This window comes from Lagenorhynchus albirostris, chromosome 2 (genome assembly GCF_949774975.1).
Source record: "Lagenorhynchus albirostris chromosome 2, mLagAlb1.1, whole genome shotgun sequence".
NCBI classification, from domain to species: Eukaryota; Metazoa; Chordata; class Mammalia; order Artiodactyla; family Delphinidae; genus Lagenorhynchus; species Lagenorhynchus albirostris.
In genome coordinates this window covers 184,313,233-184,329,800 of record NC_083096.1, presented here as the reverse complement: position 1 = coordinate 184,329,800, position 16,568 = coordinate 184,313,233, and the positions used below count along the sequence as shown (strand labels likewise).

The window sequence follows — 16,568 nt, the reverse complement described above, 5'->3', positions numbered from 1 at the left end:
GTGGCCCACCTTTGTGGGGCAGCACCGTGTGCCCGTGAGTTGTTCCAAAGGCTATCTCCACAGAAGGACAATTCTGCAAGACGGCCCTACGCATGCTCTCCTCTAGACTTTGGTTTTAATTAGGCCATGGAGAAAAGAATGGCTGAGCTCCGGGTAGCAGAGGGGTGGTCTCACTTTACTTAAAATAATTGTTGAAAAGACCTGTGAATCTTAGATAATGCACAAGAGGGCAGAGAGATAAATCTGCCTAACCCAAGGAGTGCGCCCGGTGGTGGGGTTTCGTTTGTATGATGACATGTCTTTCTTCCAAAAGGTTTTAAAAACCTTGATTCCCGTCCCCCTTCCAACGCCCGATCTTCAATACCCTGGGTCTACATTTTCCTAATAATTTACCAGACGTTTGTGGGCTAATTGCTTTCGGCACATAATAGTCCCACATCAAATATTTGACTCTCTATACCCTTTGCTGTCAAGATCACTCCTTCACCTCTCAACAGTCCCCCCCGCACCCCCCCGCACCCCCCTGCACCCAGTTAACTCTGAATCACACAGAAAGAGAATGTAAAAATGTTCCTGACTAAGATAATTATCATAAAAAATCTTTTATCCCAGCCCAGCTAAATGCAGCGGCCCCTTATCGCGGCAGGAATTTGGAGTGCGCTCTTGAGGGCTTTTGAGCCTCCAGTCTGGTAGCTTAGCATGCAGATGCCACATAATTGTGTCCCCCTGGGTTCCCTGAAGCCATTAGGCACTGATGTATTTTCCTGTTACATTCCTGCTTTGCCTTGAAAAGTTGCTGATAGAACTTCAGACAGACGTGAGGCTGAGACTTGACAAACAGAACATGAGGCCGCCATGGCCTTGGTTTACTTTGGTTTGGGTAGAAGACAGAGCTTCAGCCCCGGTCCACGGCCTCCCCAGATTTAGATGAAGAGACTTCAGTTCTGAATCACAATTCTGCGTGCTCTTGTTGGGGGCAGGGGCTCTGCCAGGACAACGTCCAGGTATCACGGAAGAAACGGGGGTGGGGGCCGCTTTGCCAGTTCGCTGGGGGAAACAGCCCCAGTCCTGCAGACCTGGGACTGGCAATGCTCTTTCAAAGCTGCCCCTTGGTAAAGAAATTCAGTTCCCATTTACCTACAAGTGATTCAGAGCAGAGGGAAGCCACTTTCAGATTCATTAGTTCCAGGGACTTCTTATTTTGTTTTTACTCTTTCAATGGAGAGGGGAAAGATTTCTCTTTCAGGAGAACTTCTTGCCCTTGGGAGAAAATAAAGAAAATCATTTCCTTTCAAATATGCCTTTCTTTTGAGAAAGGCTCAAATTTATTAACTTTTCCCCCCTCTCCAAAAAAGATCAAGAGGCTGCATTGTATTGGGTATAAAGCATGAGACAGGCGTAATATAATATAATACAGCAATGCAACACAATAAACATAATGTAACCCGAGTGTAACATACTCTAGTATTTCTTTAAAATGGAGTTGCTTATGCTGGGAAAGTGAAAACCACGTGGACTGGGCACATCCTTCTTGCCCCGTCCAGCTTGCCCTGGGTGTGTATTCAATGTCAACTTTACCTGCGTGGAAGTCGTTGGGACACCTGTCCACACCATGGCACAGGTGAGCGAGACTTGGGCGTGTCCTGTCCTCGGCTCTGTCCTTGGACAGGAGCAAACTTGGGCTGGTGATGGGATGAGGGCAATGGAGGAGAGGGTGCCCTCCACGGCTGGTTCCACTGCCTCCAGGACGCCCTCAAATGCCTTCAGAGTGAGAAACAGGCTGAATTTTCGTTGTAAATCCAAAGTCCAGATCCAAACTGGAAACATAAGTTGGTCAGTGCTATGGATGGGTGGGGCTATGGGTGGGCGGGGCTATGGGTGGGCGGGGCTATGAACGGGTGGGGCTGGCCCTTCTTCTTGTCTTTGCAAATTTCAACTTTGGTGACTGTTCTTAGGTGGGTCCAGAAAGAGTAAGATACAAACTGGCATTTCTAACTTCATCTTGATGCTGGTGGGAGGGGGCCCCCCTCAGCCTCATTCCGGCCCAGGAAGTCCGAACAAGCCCACGAGAGCAGTTTTGCGGGGTCTCTGCATCCGGTTCTGTTCTAAAATGGTGTTCTTGGTACTCAGACCCAGTGGAAAGGAATCCACGTTCCTAAGGACAGGGAATGCCTGCGGGGGCGGGTGGATGACAGTGCGTGCCCACACGCACGCCACATGGGTGCCTTTCTTATACCCTCAGCGGGAAGCTGGGACTCAACCGCCTGCCCCGGGCACCCAGCAGAGCGACGGCTCCACGAACACAGCTCTGCCACCTCCCCTCTGGGTGCCCCGGGGGGAGCCAGGCAGCCTCCCCCGGCCTCCTCCATTTACCAGTGACAAAGCATGCGGACTGATGCGGAGCTCGGGGGAGGGGACACCGTATAAAGTTCCCAGGGTGGAGCCTGCCACGTGGAGGGTCCCCGCCTCCACGTCACAGCGGCCATTTCCCTGAAAGCAGCGTTCAGGCTCCCTGCTGTTTTAGAGGCAGCTCTTGCAGACTTGCCAGGTGACTAGTTGGTGATGTGCGTCCTCCTTTCCCACCGGCCCCCTCCCGGGACCGTGTTTGGGGCTCCACCCCAGCACCCGGGGACCGGCCCGGGGCCTCAGTGGGCCTCGTTTTAGAATCTTTTCTGACTTAGCCCACCGCCTCCTAGTCCTTCTGCCCAGTGGGGCTGCCCGCTGGTGGGGACGCCGGGGTCCTGCTGGCCTTGTTCGCAAACGCTGGCTCGAGGGTCACTGGCGCGGCCGCCCTCCGTCCTGGGCTTCCGTGGTTGCTGAGGACCGGCTGGCCCTCTTGCCTCCTTCCAGTCTGTTCTGTGGCTCAGCACGTGTCAGGGGCAGGTCCAGGGATGGCCTTTCTGGGATACTGGGTGGGGGCAGAGCCTTCTAAGCCCCGAGTCCAGCTCAGGTCCCCGCGTGCAGAGCAGGGCTGGGGGTTGTAACTGGGCTCCCCAGACTCTGAGCACGAGCTGGCTTTTCCCCTCCTTGTTCAAGCACTTTCTTGACCGCAGCCTCCTGCCGGCGAGCAGGCCAGGACGCTGGGACTCGGCTGTGTCTGACCAGCGCTGGGCCCGCCTGGCCTGCCCCCCCTCACACGCGTCCCCTGGGCTCCTCTCCTCCCCGCAGCTCTCCCCTGTCACCCAGGGAAGGTGACAGCTGCCTCTGTGTGTGTCCAAGGGCTTCATCCAAGGCCCGGGGGCATCTCAGAGATGGATCCCACAGGAGTGTCCCCCTTGGGCGTGGGGGGCTCTGGGTGCCCACCAGTGGGGGCACTGGGTGTGGCCAGACGCCGGGAGCGGTACCTTCGCCCTCAGGCTCAGGGAAGCTTCCAGTCTCAAGGAGTCCTCCCCTACCCCCGCCCTCCCCCAGCCCACAGGCCCAGGTTGCAGAGCTGCCCCCTGTCCTGAGACGTGGGTGGTGGTCCTTCTGTCTGCCCCCATCTCCCCCACCCCCCTGGCTTCTGCACCCCTTAGGGTCAGGCCCTTTTAGTCAGCATCCAGCCCAAGGTTACGGCTTTGCCCACTGCCAGGCCCAGAGGTCCTTGTTCACGTGCGCACACACACACACTCACACTCGTGCAAAAATGCACACCTACCCACCCAGGTTCACACAAACACACTAACTCATGCGCACAAGTACAATCACATAACATTCACACACAAACCCATGCACACATATTCACACACACAATTGCACACACATTTACAGGCCCACAAGTGCATATTCACACACAAATGTGCACGCATTCACGTATACACATGCACACCCAACACACTTAACACACGGCCAATCATGCAAACGAATTCGTATACTTAATATGCGTGTGCGCACATAACACACATGCGTGCACAGAGACATCCATTCACGTGTGCCAAGTAATCACACACAGGAACACACAAACGTGCACAAATGCAGATGTGCCCACTCAGGCACACTTGCATGCACCTGAGCGCAAGTGTGCAGATATACGGACACACACATTTTTCACACCTGTGGCGGCGACAGAAACACATGCACACGTGCACAGGAATACATGAAACCAGCACAAGCACGAGTGCAGATGCACGAACATGCCTGCACATCCATGCGAAGGTGTCCTCATAAGGAGGCAGACGTGCTCAGATATTCACCGATGTGCACACCCGTGCACACACACAGCTGCACACCCGTGCACAAGGAGCGCACACGCGTTCACACAGCCACTCACCAGCACACCTTTTGATTCATTTGTGCTGAAGCTTTTCGTTCAGGTTCTCTGTTCAGACCTGCGGGGAACACGAGGTGGTCCTCAGCAGGGAGGGGGACCCCTGCTCCAGGGAAAAGCTGTGCCGGGGCAGCCACGGGTTGGGGATGGGCCCGGAGGTCCTTCCCTGGGGACTCACACTCTGAGTTGTTTGGCTTGGCAGGGTCCTCAGGATGCTGCCTCGTAAACTTCATAATAGCCGCCTCCCTTTTATTTGTTTGACCTTGACGACAATCGTTTATGATACGCATTGGAGCCGTGCCGTCTCTCTTCTGATTCATACACAAAGCGCTTGGCCAGCCTTCCTTCTCTGCTCCCGAGGCGCGGGGAGGGGCCCAGCGCTTCTCGGTGTTTCTTGTGGGGCAGACGCAGGTCCCTGCCGCCTCCGTGTCCCCCGCCCCGGGGCAGCCTCTCCCAGGTCCAGCAGGAGGGCGGGGAGGATGCGGGAGGGGGCACAGCCGGTGAGGGTGGCACCCCCTGCAGCCCCGGGCCTGGGGCGGGCCTGGGGCAGGTCCAGGGCCACCCGTCCACCGCCCACCCTCTCTCCCTCGCAGAGGACCCCACGTTCCGCTGCGACGCGTGTGACGAACTCTTCCCGTCCAAGCTGGACCTGCGGCGCCACAAGAAGTACGCGTGCAGCTCGGTGGGGGCCGTGCTCTACGAGGGCCTGGCCGACGAGCTCAAGCCCGAGGGCCTGGGCGGCGGGGGCACCGACGGGCAGGCCCACGAGTGCAAGGACTGCGAGCGGATGTTCCCCACCAAGTACAGGTGCCGCCCCGCCCCGCCCCGCCCCGCCCCGGCCCTGCCCCGCCCCGCCCCGCCCCCAGGAGCCAGTCAAGGACGGCAGGGTCGGCAGGCCCTGGGGGCACAGAGGAAGCCCTGGGAAGGGCAGAGGTCACCCCTGACCCCTCAGGCCTGCCCAGGCTGACAGGCCCAAAGCTCCAAGGACAGGTGGAGACATACCTCAGGGGCAGGTACCCTGGCCAGCTCATCCGCCCCTGGGAACAGAGCAGGCCTGCCAGCTGGTGGTTGGAGGCCACCGGTGGTCACTGTTCTGACCATAAAGGCCAGGCCCCGGGTCAGAGCCCCCCCTCCACGAAGGAGCCGCAAGTCACCAGGTCGAGCCACCCACCACTGGCCCCACCATCCTGGGGTCAGGGCCGAGTTGTGGAGACAGACAGGGGTGAGGCCCCAGGGCCACTTCCGTGGTGAGGTCCAGGACCAGGCTGCGGGATGCGGCCCAGGGGCTTCCTGGAGCGCCTGGCCCTTGGACACACTTCTCAGACAGTGGGCAGGAGTAGGAAAGGGCCCCCAGGGGTCCCCTCACCCCCACCCCAGGCTCCAGCCTCTGCTTCCCCTGGGGCCCCCCACCTGTCCCGGAGACTTCACAGACGTGGGCACAGATGCCAGGCCAGCTGTGTGATGGCCGGACGTGGCCTCCCTAGCCCCTGGGAGCAGAGCCCCGGGGACCCATGTGGGGAGAAGCAGGCCGGGCAGTCCCAGTGTTCCAGGGACCAGTGAAGACCTTCCCAATGTGCGCCCCTCCTCTGCCTCTGAGAATATCCTCCAGGGCAGCCCTGCAAAGTCAGAGTAAAACCCTATCAGGTCACTAACTGGCTGTGGGATTGCGGAGAATTGGATGCCAGTCCTGTCACAGCCCCCTGGGGACGGGAAATCCTCCACCCTGAACGGATGACTGAGAAAATAAGAGTTTGGGCAAATCCCGACTGAGGCCCTTGGCGGTAAGCGCCGCTCAAGAGGGTCCGTGTTTTCTTTACATAAACACATAAATCACAATTAACAACAGGGGAAAAGCTACAATCTGCCGGGTGCTCGAGAACCAGGCGTTTCTGATCTAAATGGATGGCTGGGCCCCGTAATTAACGGGCCATGATGTATTGCTGCCTTGTTCATGAAGATTAACGGTCATACCTGGGACAGGAGGAGAAGCAGGACGTCCCCCGAGAGGAGGGGGCTCCAAGCTGCTGGTTCGTCCAAGTGCAGCAGCCCCCGCCCAGCAGCTGTGCCCGCCCCGCCTATCACATCTCCTTTGGAGAACGCCGGCCCTCACTCCCTGCTGACCTCCATGGTGTGTGCATGGCGGGCAGCCTCTCAGCAAGCAACCCCAGGTCACTCAGAGGGGTGGCCTTGGGTCTCCTGGGCCTCGTCCCCACTCTGGGGCTCGTGGCAGTGTTGGAAGTCTCCAGACCCCGTTTTTCTTAGGCCCAGGGTTAGCGTCAAGGTGAAAGTTGTTTTGAGCTGGGACCCCGCCTGCCGCTGGGTGCCTCGGGGGCGGTCTTGGGTGAGGGCCCGAGCTCTGTCCACGCACTGGCTTCCCCCCCCATCCCACGTGGGAAGGCCATGCCTTCCCGTCCATCCCCTTTTGCCCTGTCCAGGGGGGAGATAGACAGACCAGCTGCCAGACGTCACTCTGCCCTCTGAGCAGGAGACAGTGGCAGGGGCTCCAAGGGGCTGCCGGGAGCAGGCCGTGCCGGGCTGGGGCCCTTCCCTCCCGGGCAGCGGGCAGGTGGGGGACCCACAGTGACCCCCGTCCACTGTGCGCAGCTTGGAGCAGCACATGATCGTCCACACAGAGGAGCGAGAATACAAGTGTGACCAGTGTCCCAAGGCCTTCAACTGGAAGTCCAACCTCATCCGCCACCAGATGTCCCATGACAGTGGCAAGCGCTTCGAATGTGAAAACTGTGTGAAGGTAACGTGGTTGCGAGCCCGGCCCCGCCCCCACTGTCGAGATGCAGGTGACGGGCCCCTGAGTCGTTCGGGGAAGAGAGGAAGTGGGCTGGGTAGCACAGCGGGGGAGGGCCCGGGGCCAGACCTGGGTCCTCTCAGGGTTCCTGCCAACGTGGCAGGACAGGCTGTCATGGGTCAAAGTACTGGAGCTTAAGAACGCTTCTGAGCTCCTGTCTCAAGCATCTTCAGGGTGACAGTTCTCTCGAGAATTATCGTTGAAGAAACACAGTCAAGGGAGGCCTGACGGCTCACTGAAAGCCGTGCAGGGGGTCACCGCTGCAGCAGAGACCCGCTGGGCCAGGCTCAGTGCAGGGGCAGAGCAGCCAGGGAGACCCCCATCCCGTGGCCAGACCCAGGACCGCAGGGGAGCAACCAACAGGTGGGGAGTAACTCGCCGGTGTTTGTGTCCCCAGGTGTTCACGGACCCCAGCAACCTGCAGCGGCACATCCGCTCCCAGCACGTGGGCGCCCGGGCCCACGCCTGCCCCGACTGCGGGAAGACGTTCGCCACGTCCTCGGGCCTCAAGCAGCACAAACACATCCACAGCACCGTCAAACCTTTCATATGTGAGTGGCCCCCAGCCTGGGCTTCCAGCCGTGAGGTGGGGGCGCTTGGGGGTCAGGCCAAGGCTTGAAAACCCCAGGCTCTTCCCCGCCCGCGGGACCCCGTCTGTCCAGAAAACACTCGCGGCAGCTGCTGACACCTCTGCCGCGAGAAGCCCAGGCCTGGCTGCCCTCCTTGCTTCCTCCCCCTTGCCCGCCCCTCCAGTGGCCAGAGGTGGGCAGTGGGTGGTGAGGAAACCCACTTCCCCTCCTCTTTCCTGCACGCACGTGCTGCCCTGAGCTCCAGCAGGTATATGATGGTCCCACTGCTGCCCCCCAGGCTCTGCTGTTCACCCCCCAGCAGCCTTTGGGGAGCGCGGGCTGTGTGCCTGCCCTGACCCGGGCAGCCGGGGCCAGCTGTAAATAACTGGACCCCTGTCCTCATGGAGCTCTGCCTGCCGGTGGAGAAGACAGAGGCTAAGCCACCCAGATCATAACAGCACCCGTGACAGGCACATGGCGGGGGGGGGGCGGGAGCGCAGCGTCAGGAGGCTCTCCAGGTGTCCAGGTGGGTGCTGTCCTGGCCACGTGCTGGGAGGTCAGGACGGTCTCTTGGGCGAGAGGCATCCTAGCAGAGGGCTGGAGGAGGCATGGGGGTGAGCCAAGGGGGTGCCTGGGGAGAGGGCGCGCGACAGGGGGCTGTGAGCACAGAGACCTTGAGGTTGGGGTGCGTTTGGGGAGAGAGGGGTCAGAGGTCACAGGGGTTGGGTCTGGGGCTCTGGTGGGCCACCGCGGGGGTATGACCCCGGTTCTCGGAGTTTGGAAGATACCGAAGGTTCTCTGCCTAGCATTGCGCCAAGTCTCATTTCACACGAGGTTTTGCTGAGTCACGGTTCATGCCAACACAGCACTGACTCGTCATTCACACCAGCATCGCGCTGACTCATCGTCCACACGAGACTGTGCTGAGCCGTCATTTCACACACATGACCTCACAGGATCCTTCCAAAATCTTACGGAGCAGGGGCCACACTATGTCCAACTGAAGGGAACTGACAGAGGAGGAAACGCGTGGAAACGTTAAGTGACCAGGCCCTCAAGGCTCGGCGGCAGAGCCCGGATTCCAGCTCAAGGGGCCTGGCTCCTGAGCCCAGACTGGGCAGCCTGGGGCCTCTCGGGCTCCAGCACATCATTGTGTGTCAGGGGTGACTCTGGGAGCTGGAAGACTGGGCTCTGGGTGTTTTCACCAACTTGGGGCTTGTACAGGGCTGACTCCTGCCCCAGAGAGGCCATGCTGACTGGCTTCTCGGGCCTTTGTTGAATAGCTGAGTCTGGGCCCCCCTCCTGCCCACTGCCTCGAGCCCAAACTTCCAGCTGTCCTGCTAGAGGTGACTGAGCCCCCGGCCTGCCTGGGTCACCTGCTCCCTTGGTCCAGGAAGCAGAGGGAGAGAGCACTCTGCCTGGTGGCCACCTCACTGGGGCCATCTTCCCCTTCCTCACCACCCCTTTCACCTGCAGACCCTGGAAAGAGCTTCCGAGTCTCGATGGGAGCAGGGCCCATTCCCTCTGGGAGGGGCCAGGAAAGAGTGAGCTGGGTGGGAGTAGAGGCTGGGGGCCGGGGCTTTGGGCCTGGTGCATATCCTGCTTCCAGGATGAGCGTCCCAGCAAGTCCCTCTGTGGGAGGAAGCGCACGTGAGTGCATCTATCATAGGTTTCTAAGCTTTTCAGCAAAGCTTGGAGAGGAGACTTGCACACAGGCTTACAAGTCACTTCTTCTCTGGGCGCGCAAATGGGCTTGTGAAGTCTTGTTGGATTGTAGTCACAGCGGAAGTTCTGGGAACCTCAGCAGTCAGGCACCATTTCCGCTGCCTGCACGGACTCTGTGCAGATGGGGAGGACACGGGCAGCCTGGACGGGCCCCACCGGCTATCGGCAGCCCTCCGCCTCTCGTCTGTGCCCCGTGCCCACCTTGGGCCTTGGCTTTTGGCTAAGGGGGTAAAGCGAAAGAGAAAACCCCAGACTTGGCCAGGTGCCACGTATGAGAGGGAGATGCAAACGTTAGAAGTTAGCTTAGACGTGGACGTCAGCCTGCGCGTCCTCTCGACCAGGGCAGAGCCTCCTTTGGCCCATGGTTAAGGGGGTCAGGTTTGGAAAGGAAGCTGCGAACAAATGAGCAGAGGGTAAATGATACAGCGCTTCTGAGAAAAGATGGGCCACAGGGGGAGCAAGGGCTCACGGCGGCCGGTCACTCGTGCACAGACTCCATCCCCCGCTGGGCGGCCCCTGGGCGCCCACACACAACACACATGATGGACACCAAAACCTGCCCCAAGTCCCAGCCTCACTGACCGCACAGCCCAAGGCAGCATAATCTCCCGGTGGGGTGTCTTGCATCGGGAAACTCAAGTGTGAGGGGTCGGGGCGAGGGTGTATCCGTGCACACAGGCAGACAGGCTCCTGTGGGCACTTTTTAGAAAAGACCTTCTTAGGCGTGAGTATGTACATGTGCATGTGTGTGCATGTGTGTGCATGTGTGTGTGTGTGTGTGCATCCCTGCACATACCCTACAGGAGAAGAAACTGCTGATCAGAATAAGTACTGGCCAGGGCCCCTCTGCATCCCAGCAGGGCCTGGGGCACCATCCACCAGGCGCTGGTCCCACGTCCAGTTCACTGTGGGCTGCCCAGGCCTTTCCCAGCCCCTGCAGGCAGCCACCTCCCAACACCGGCTCTAAGCCAGCGGTCAGCCATCCCAGGGCCAGGACCTGCCTCTCCAAGGACCTCAGTCTCCCGGAGGCCTCTCTGGAGCCCCAGCATCTCTGCAGAATCCCTTTATCGTGTGAGTGGGTGGGTAGGAAGCAAGGGTCCCAGGCTCCCTGTGCCCAGGCATGGCCACTGGCCCCAGGGGCCCCTCCTGAGAGCTGCCTTGGGTGGGAGCCTGCTCAAGGCCAGTTTCCAAGCTCAGGATGGCAGCAGCCACTAACGAGGTGCCACAGAGGCCTGCTGTGGGGGGCAGAGGGTGTCACAGAGCCTCTTCGGGGGCCGGGGATACAGCAAGGTATCACTGGTCTGGCCAGGTGCCCTGAGCTGGGCAGCGGCCTTTCTCCCCCTAGGGCTGGCAGAGGCCTGTGGGTATTTATAGACCATCTGTGGCACAGCCTCTCTGCACCAGCCGCCTCCCAAAATGGGCAGATTTCATCAAATGGGGCAGTGCTCTTCTCCGTCAGCCTTGAAAACGTCCCGGCAAGCCAGACGACCAGGAAGGCAGAGCCGTTAATATAAATAGATATTGTGATTAAGGGACAGGATCACCTGAGGGCCAGCGCGCCCAGCTAGAATCGCGTGACATCAGGCAGTGGAGAGTGTGCGGTGAGCAAGAAATGCACGGAAATCATTGTTTCCACTGGGGCTGCATTTAAGAAGCAAATGGTCCTGCAGAGAGAGACACACACAGCGTGTGTGCGTGTGTGTGTGTGTGTGTGCATGTGTGTGCGTGTGTGTGCGTGTGTGTGTGTGCATGTGCGTGTGTGTGTGTGTTCATTCCTCCCTTGCTGGTTAGAAAAACAAGAGCAGAAAGAAAAACTGGCAGTTGGCCGACACTCAGCTCACAGGCCGTTGGGAAAATGGCCGAGACTGGGTCCCCAGGGCCTCTGGGTCCTGGCGTTTGGCCTCGGCCGCCACCACCCTCTCCTGTTAAGAGCAGAGGCCGGCGTCTGGCAACCAGAGCTGGTGCGGCCTCTCCATCCCAGTTTGGAGAGTTTTCGATTTTCTCAAACGTGGAGCTAGCCCTCTCCACGTGGCTCCCCTCCCACCTCCACCTTCAGGCCCCCCCCAGACGGTGACCTCACACAGCCAGGACCCGTGCTCCCCAAGCCCAGCCTCCAGGACTAGGAGCCCCCAGGGGCCGGTCCCTCCTGAGGCCTTCCCGTCCTGGGTGCAGGTCACAGGGCCTGGGACAGAGAGCGGGCATTTTAAACTTTACAAGGTGGGAGACCTAGCCCGGGGGTCGGTGTTTCCCTCGCCCCGGCTGGAGCAGCATGGCTGACACGGCAGGGAGGGTGGGTGGGTGTTCTGGGTGGCTGGTGCAGCTGCAGACGTGATGGCGTGCCACGACTTTGTCTGTCTCTGGGAACGATTCTGAGGGCCTTGGCACCACATGGCAAACTCATGGGGGTGGGAGGGCACAGAGAGTGGCAGGGCCCCTTTCTCCAGCGGAGGAAGTCGAGGCAGCTGGAGACCTACCCGGGCTGGCCCAGGATCCCCGGGAAGGCACGGGAGTGTCCTCGTCAATCCGTGCTGGTCACCAGAGGCCAGTCCCAGGTCGGGTGCACGCGCATCTGTACGTATGCGTGCGCACGCGCGTGCAAGCACACAGGTATGACGTACACACCTGAAGTATGATGTACACGCGTGTGTGAATGTGTCCACGGACACGTGTCCGCACATGCATCACACATACACATGTGGGCACATAGGCAGGTGCTCACACACAGCGACGCATGTGCCCCGCGCGCGCGCACACACACACACACACAGACGCTCACGTACCTAAGCCACGCTGCTCCCGGTCGCCGAGGCCAGAGCGCCCCGGTCCTCCGCCCCCGGGACCCTGCAGCGCAGGGCTTCCATCGTTTCACAGCTGCCGGTCTTCGCTTCGCTGACGTTTCAGGTGAGGTCTGCCGCAAGTCCTACACGCAGTTCTCCAACCTGTGCCGCCACAAGCGCATGCACGCCGACTGCCGCACGCAGATCAAGTGCAAGGACTGCGGGCAGATGTTCAGCACCACCTCTTCCCTCAACAAGCACCGGCGCTTCTGCGAGGGCAAGAACCATTACACGCCGGGCAGCATCTTCGCTCCGGGCCTGCCCCTGACCCCCAGCCCCATGATGGACAAGGCCAAGCCACCCCCCAGCCTCACCCACGCCAGCCTGGGCTTCAACGAGTACTTCCCCTCCAGGCCGCACCCGGGGAGCCTGCCCTTCTCGGCGGCGCCCCCCGCCTTCCCCGCGCTCACGCCCGGCTTCCCGGGCGTCTTCCCTCCGTCCCTGTACCCCCGGCCGCCCCTGCTACCTCCCATGCCGCTGCTCAAGAGCCCCCGGAACCACACGCAGGACGCCAAGCTCCCCAGCCCCATGGGCAACCCGGCCCTGCCCCTTGTCTCCGCCATCGGCAGCAGCGGGCAGGGCTCCACGGCGGCCGCGGGGCCCGAGGAGAAGCCGGAGAGCCGCCTGGAGGACGCATATGCCGCCAAGCTCAAGCCCCGGGGCAGCGACCTGTCCGACGGCAGCGACTTCGAGGATATCAACACCACCACCGGGACTGACCTGGACACAACCACGGGCACGGGCTCCGACCTGGACAGCGACGTGGACAGCGATCGCGACAAGACCACGGACAGGGGCAAGGCGGCCGAGGGCAAGTGCGAGCTCGGGGGCGGCACGGCGGCGCCCGGCGCCCCGGAGAGCACAGGCGAGGTGCCCGTCTTCTACTCCCAGCACTTCTTCCCGCCGCCCGAGGAGCAGCTGCTGACAGCGTCGGGCGCCGCGGGCGACTCCATCAGGGCCATTGCGTCCATCGCCGAGAAGTACTTCGGGCCCGGCTTCGTGGGCGCGCAGGAGAAGAAGCTGGGCGCGCTGCCCTACCACTCCGTGTTCCCCTTCCAGCTCCTGCCCAACCTCCCCCACTCCCTGTACCCCTTCACAGACCGCGCCCTCGCGCACAGCCTGCTGGTCAAGGCCGAGCCAAAGTCTCCCCGGGACGCCCTCAAGGCCGCTGGCCCCAGCGCCGAGTCACCCTTCGACCTCACCACCAAACCCAAAGAGGCCAAGCCCGTCCTGCCGGCGCCCAAGGTGCCCCCGGCCCCGGCGTCCGGCGAGGAGCAGCCGCTGGACCTGAGCATCGGCAGCCGCGTGCGCGCCAGCCAGAACGGAGGGACCCGGGAGCCGCGCAAGAACCACGTGTACGGCGAGCGCAGGCTGGGGGCCGGGGAGGGGCCGCCCAAGGCGTGCCCGGCGCAGCTGCCCCAGCAGCCGTCCCTGCACTACGCCAGGCCGTCGCCCTTCTTCATGGACCCCATCTACAGGTATTAACATGCCCCGCCCTCACCCGCTCTCCAGAGGGGCCGCCAGGCGGGCGTGGCGGCGGGAGGGGACGCTCTCGCCTGCCCCCCAGGCTTCGTCCCTCTGCCTTCGCGGCGTCAGCAGGCACCTTGGCTCTGGGGTGTCCGTGCCGCTTGGGGCCCATGCCCGGCTCGGCCCTTTCCTGGGGTGGGCAGCTGGTGGGGTCTCCTGGGCACCCCTGGCTCCCTCTCGCTGACAGACGCTGGGGGACCCCCGCCGTCCTCTCTCGAGCCCTTACCCCCCCCCCCCCCCCCCCCGGCAGCCTGCCCTCAGACTCCGCCCCAGACATCCACCCGCTGGAGGCTCCAGCCACCTTCTCTGCACAGACTCTGCCCACGACACTCCTGGCTCTTCCCTCCGCTTCAGCGTCCCTGCTTCCCTATGGCTGCTCCACAGCTGGGGCTTCTGGTGGCCCAGGGGAAACCAGAGGACGAGCTGCTGGTTCCCAGCGGCAGGAGGGGGAGGAAGGAAGGAGGAAGCTTTGGAAGCTTTGCCAAAAAGCAGTGTCCCATTCCTCTGTCACCTTCCCGGCGAGGGGCCAATTGAATCCCCCTCCCCGGCTTCTGCGCACGGTTTGGTCAGGCGGGTTTGTTAGGTGAGAGGGGTCTGACCTCCCACCACACGTGTCCTGGGCAGGCTGAGCCCTGAGGAGGGGGCTGTGCCCGTGGACGGGCCTGGGAGGGGGCCTGGAGGGCCAGGCAGGCAGGCGTGTTGGCTCAGCCCCTGATACAGGCCCACGGCTCTGTGTGGGAGGCGCCCGCGTGCACACACATAAGCGTGTCCCCACGGGCATTCAGGGAGCATGTGGCCGCCTTGAGGGCTTGCGTGCCTGCTATTCCCCAGGGGCCAGGCAGGGCCTGGGGATGGGTGTGCAGGTGAGGTCACCTCTGCTAAAGGTGCAGTGGAAAGAAATGGTGGCAGAGCTGCCGGCGAGGGCGATGGGCCAGTCTCCTGCTCCGCCCCCTGGCGCCGACTTGGGTCCCCGCCCTCCACGCTCGCCCAGGGCCCTGGCCGGCCTGTGTCTGCTGCCGGGCCCGTTTCCTGCCAGGTCCTGCTGGCGTCATCACAGGAAACATGAAAAATGCCCCCTTGGGTCTTTCTTTAAGAACACGCCATCCATGGATGGTTTGCTGACAGCGGCTCATCGGGTTTCTGGGGTGAACATAGCCATCAAAGGCCCAGGGAGCACCTGCCAGTTAGAATAAGAATCTCCGGGACCCACGGGGAGCCAGAAGACACCTGGGGCCTGAGGGAGGATGCCCCCCCCGGGAGGAGCCGCCCTTGTGCAGAGCAGGGGGGCAGGATTGGAGACCTAGGGAGGGACTCTGCTGTCAGGCCTCCAGAGTCGGAGCCAGCAGGCCTGCAAGAGGCTCTCGGTTAACTGTGGTTGCTCAGGCCCTGGCGTCCTTGTCCGCCCCGTCCCAGCTCTCCTCCTGGACCCCAACCCTCCTGTGCCCCTCTCCTCCCACTTCCAGGCCTGGTTTAGGGCCTTGGGCCTTTTTCTGGAAGCGGGGGGAGCAGCCAGTTGGGCCCCGAGGCGGGAACTGGCCACAGGCGCCCCCAACCCGGGTCCTGTCCGAGCCCCTCCGAGACCCGGCGTGTGCTAGGCTCTTGCCCTCGGGATTTAGAGCACAGTGGCTGGTGGAGGGGCTGCCTGGCCCCCAACTTTATACACAGGCACCAGCAAAATGCCCGAGAGTGGATTAGCTCCAAGTTTTCTCCCCACCGCCCCCCAAGCCCAGTCAAGATAAACACTCATGGTGTCGGGAAGGTTCACCTCCAAGTGGAGGTGTGGGCGACTGTCACCGCCTGTTAACAGGCTGGCCCAGGGCTAGGGGACAGGGTCCCCTCAGCTCCTGGATGGTTCTGGGGTGACTCCAGCGAAACTCCCCACAGGCCACTCCCCGGCAGTGACTGTGGACGTATACCCACAATCCTCCCTCCCCCAGGGTGGAGGAACCGTAACACCGCCAGGCTGGCGACCCCCCAGCCTTCCAGCCCCTCTCATCGCCACGTGCTGCTGTCTCTGCAAGATGGGCTGGGGACGGTGTGGTGACAAAAGCCACGTGCCTTGGAAGAGCACGTGTCCCCTGGGGTCTGTGGGGTCAGCTGGCGGGGGTCGCTCGGAGCAGCCCGCTGGGCTGTCGCTAGACACAGAAGTCGGGAAGAGGCAGAAGAAGACATTTAACAACCCCCCGACGTGGGGCCCCTTCCTCTCGGGCCACACCACGCCCCCCAGGGGGCCTGTTGAAAGGCCAACTCAGTCCAGCTTTGAACAGGGCCTCTGCTAAGCCCTGCAAAGCGGGGTGCCCCTCAAGCCAACTTCCCACGTGGAGACCACCTCCTCCCCTTGGAACCGGCTTGGGGTCTCAGTGGGGTCACCTGTGGCCGCCTGCACTCCCCGGGTGCTCCCGCCTCTGAGCCCCTGTCCTTGCGACCATCCCTGTCCTGCTCCGGTCAAGGCCCCAGCCAGTCCCCTGGGGGCAGAGCTGAGCCTAAGAGGGTTGGGAGCGTGGCCCCGGGCAAGCGAGGCGGCGGGTCACCGCAGCTGTGGCTGCCTGTGGGGAGGCGACAGGCCTCGCCAGATCCCACTTTGTAGATCTCGACGATCCCCCAGGGGAAACTGAGGGAGGCGTCCTTGGGACACCGCAGAGGAGGGGTCGGGGAGAGGAGGGATGGCCCCTCCTCCGCTTGTGACTGACAGCTGTCCTGGCATTTGGGGAATGTTCTAGAACTGTCACCTCCAGTAGCTGTCTTGAGGTTTTAGGTAGACCCTGCCTGGCTGCCGCGGGGAGGCCCTGCAGCCTCCCCAGGATAGAGACCTACCGGTCACTCACGTGTACCCGCCCCGTCGGGCAGAGTGCCCGTGC

The 16,568-nt window shown here is 61.8% G+C and overlaps 1 protein-coding gene across 3 annotated transcripts in view; it reads left to right on the top strand.

Annotated features, from left to right (window-relative positions):
• The window catches only part of PRDM16 (PR/SET domain 16), a 322,206-nt gene that overhangs the window by 286,686 nt on the left and 18,952 nt on the right, over positions 1-16,568 (top strand). For all 3 annotated transcript variants that reach the window (XM_060141652.1, XM_060141653.1, XM_060141651.1), the window contains exons 6-9: positions 4,840-5,053; positions 6,851-6,998; positions 7,450-7,603; positions 12,248-13,661. In XM_060141652.1, coding sequence (XP_059997635.1) covers positions 4,840-5,053; positions 6,851-6,998; positions 7,450-7,603; positions 12,248-13,661 — 1,930 coding nt within the window. The remainder of the gene's footprint in view (positions 1-4,839; positions 5,054-6,850; positions 6,999-7,449; positions 7,604-12,247; positions 13,662-16,568) is intronic.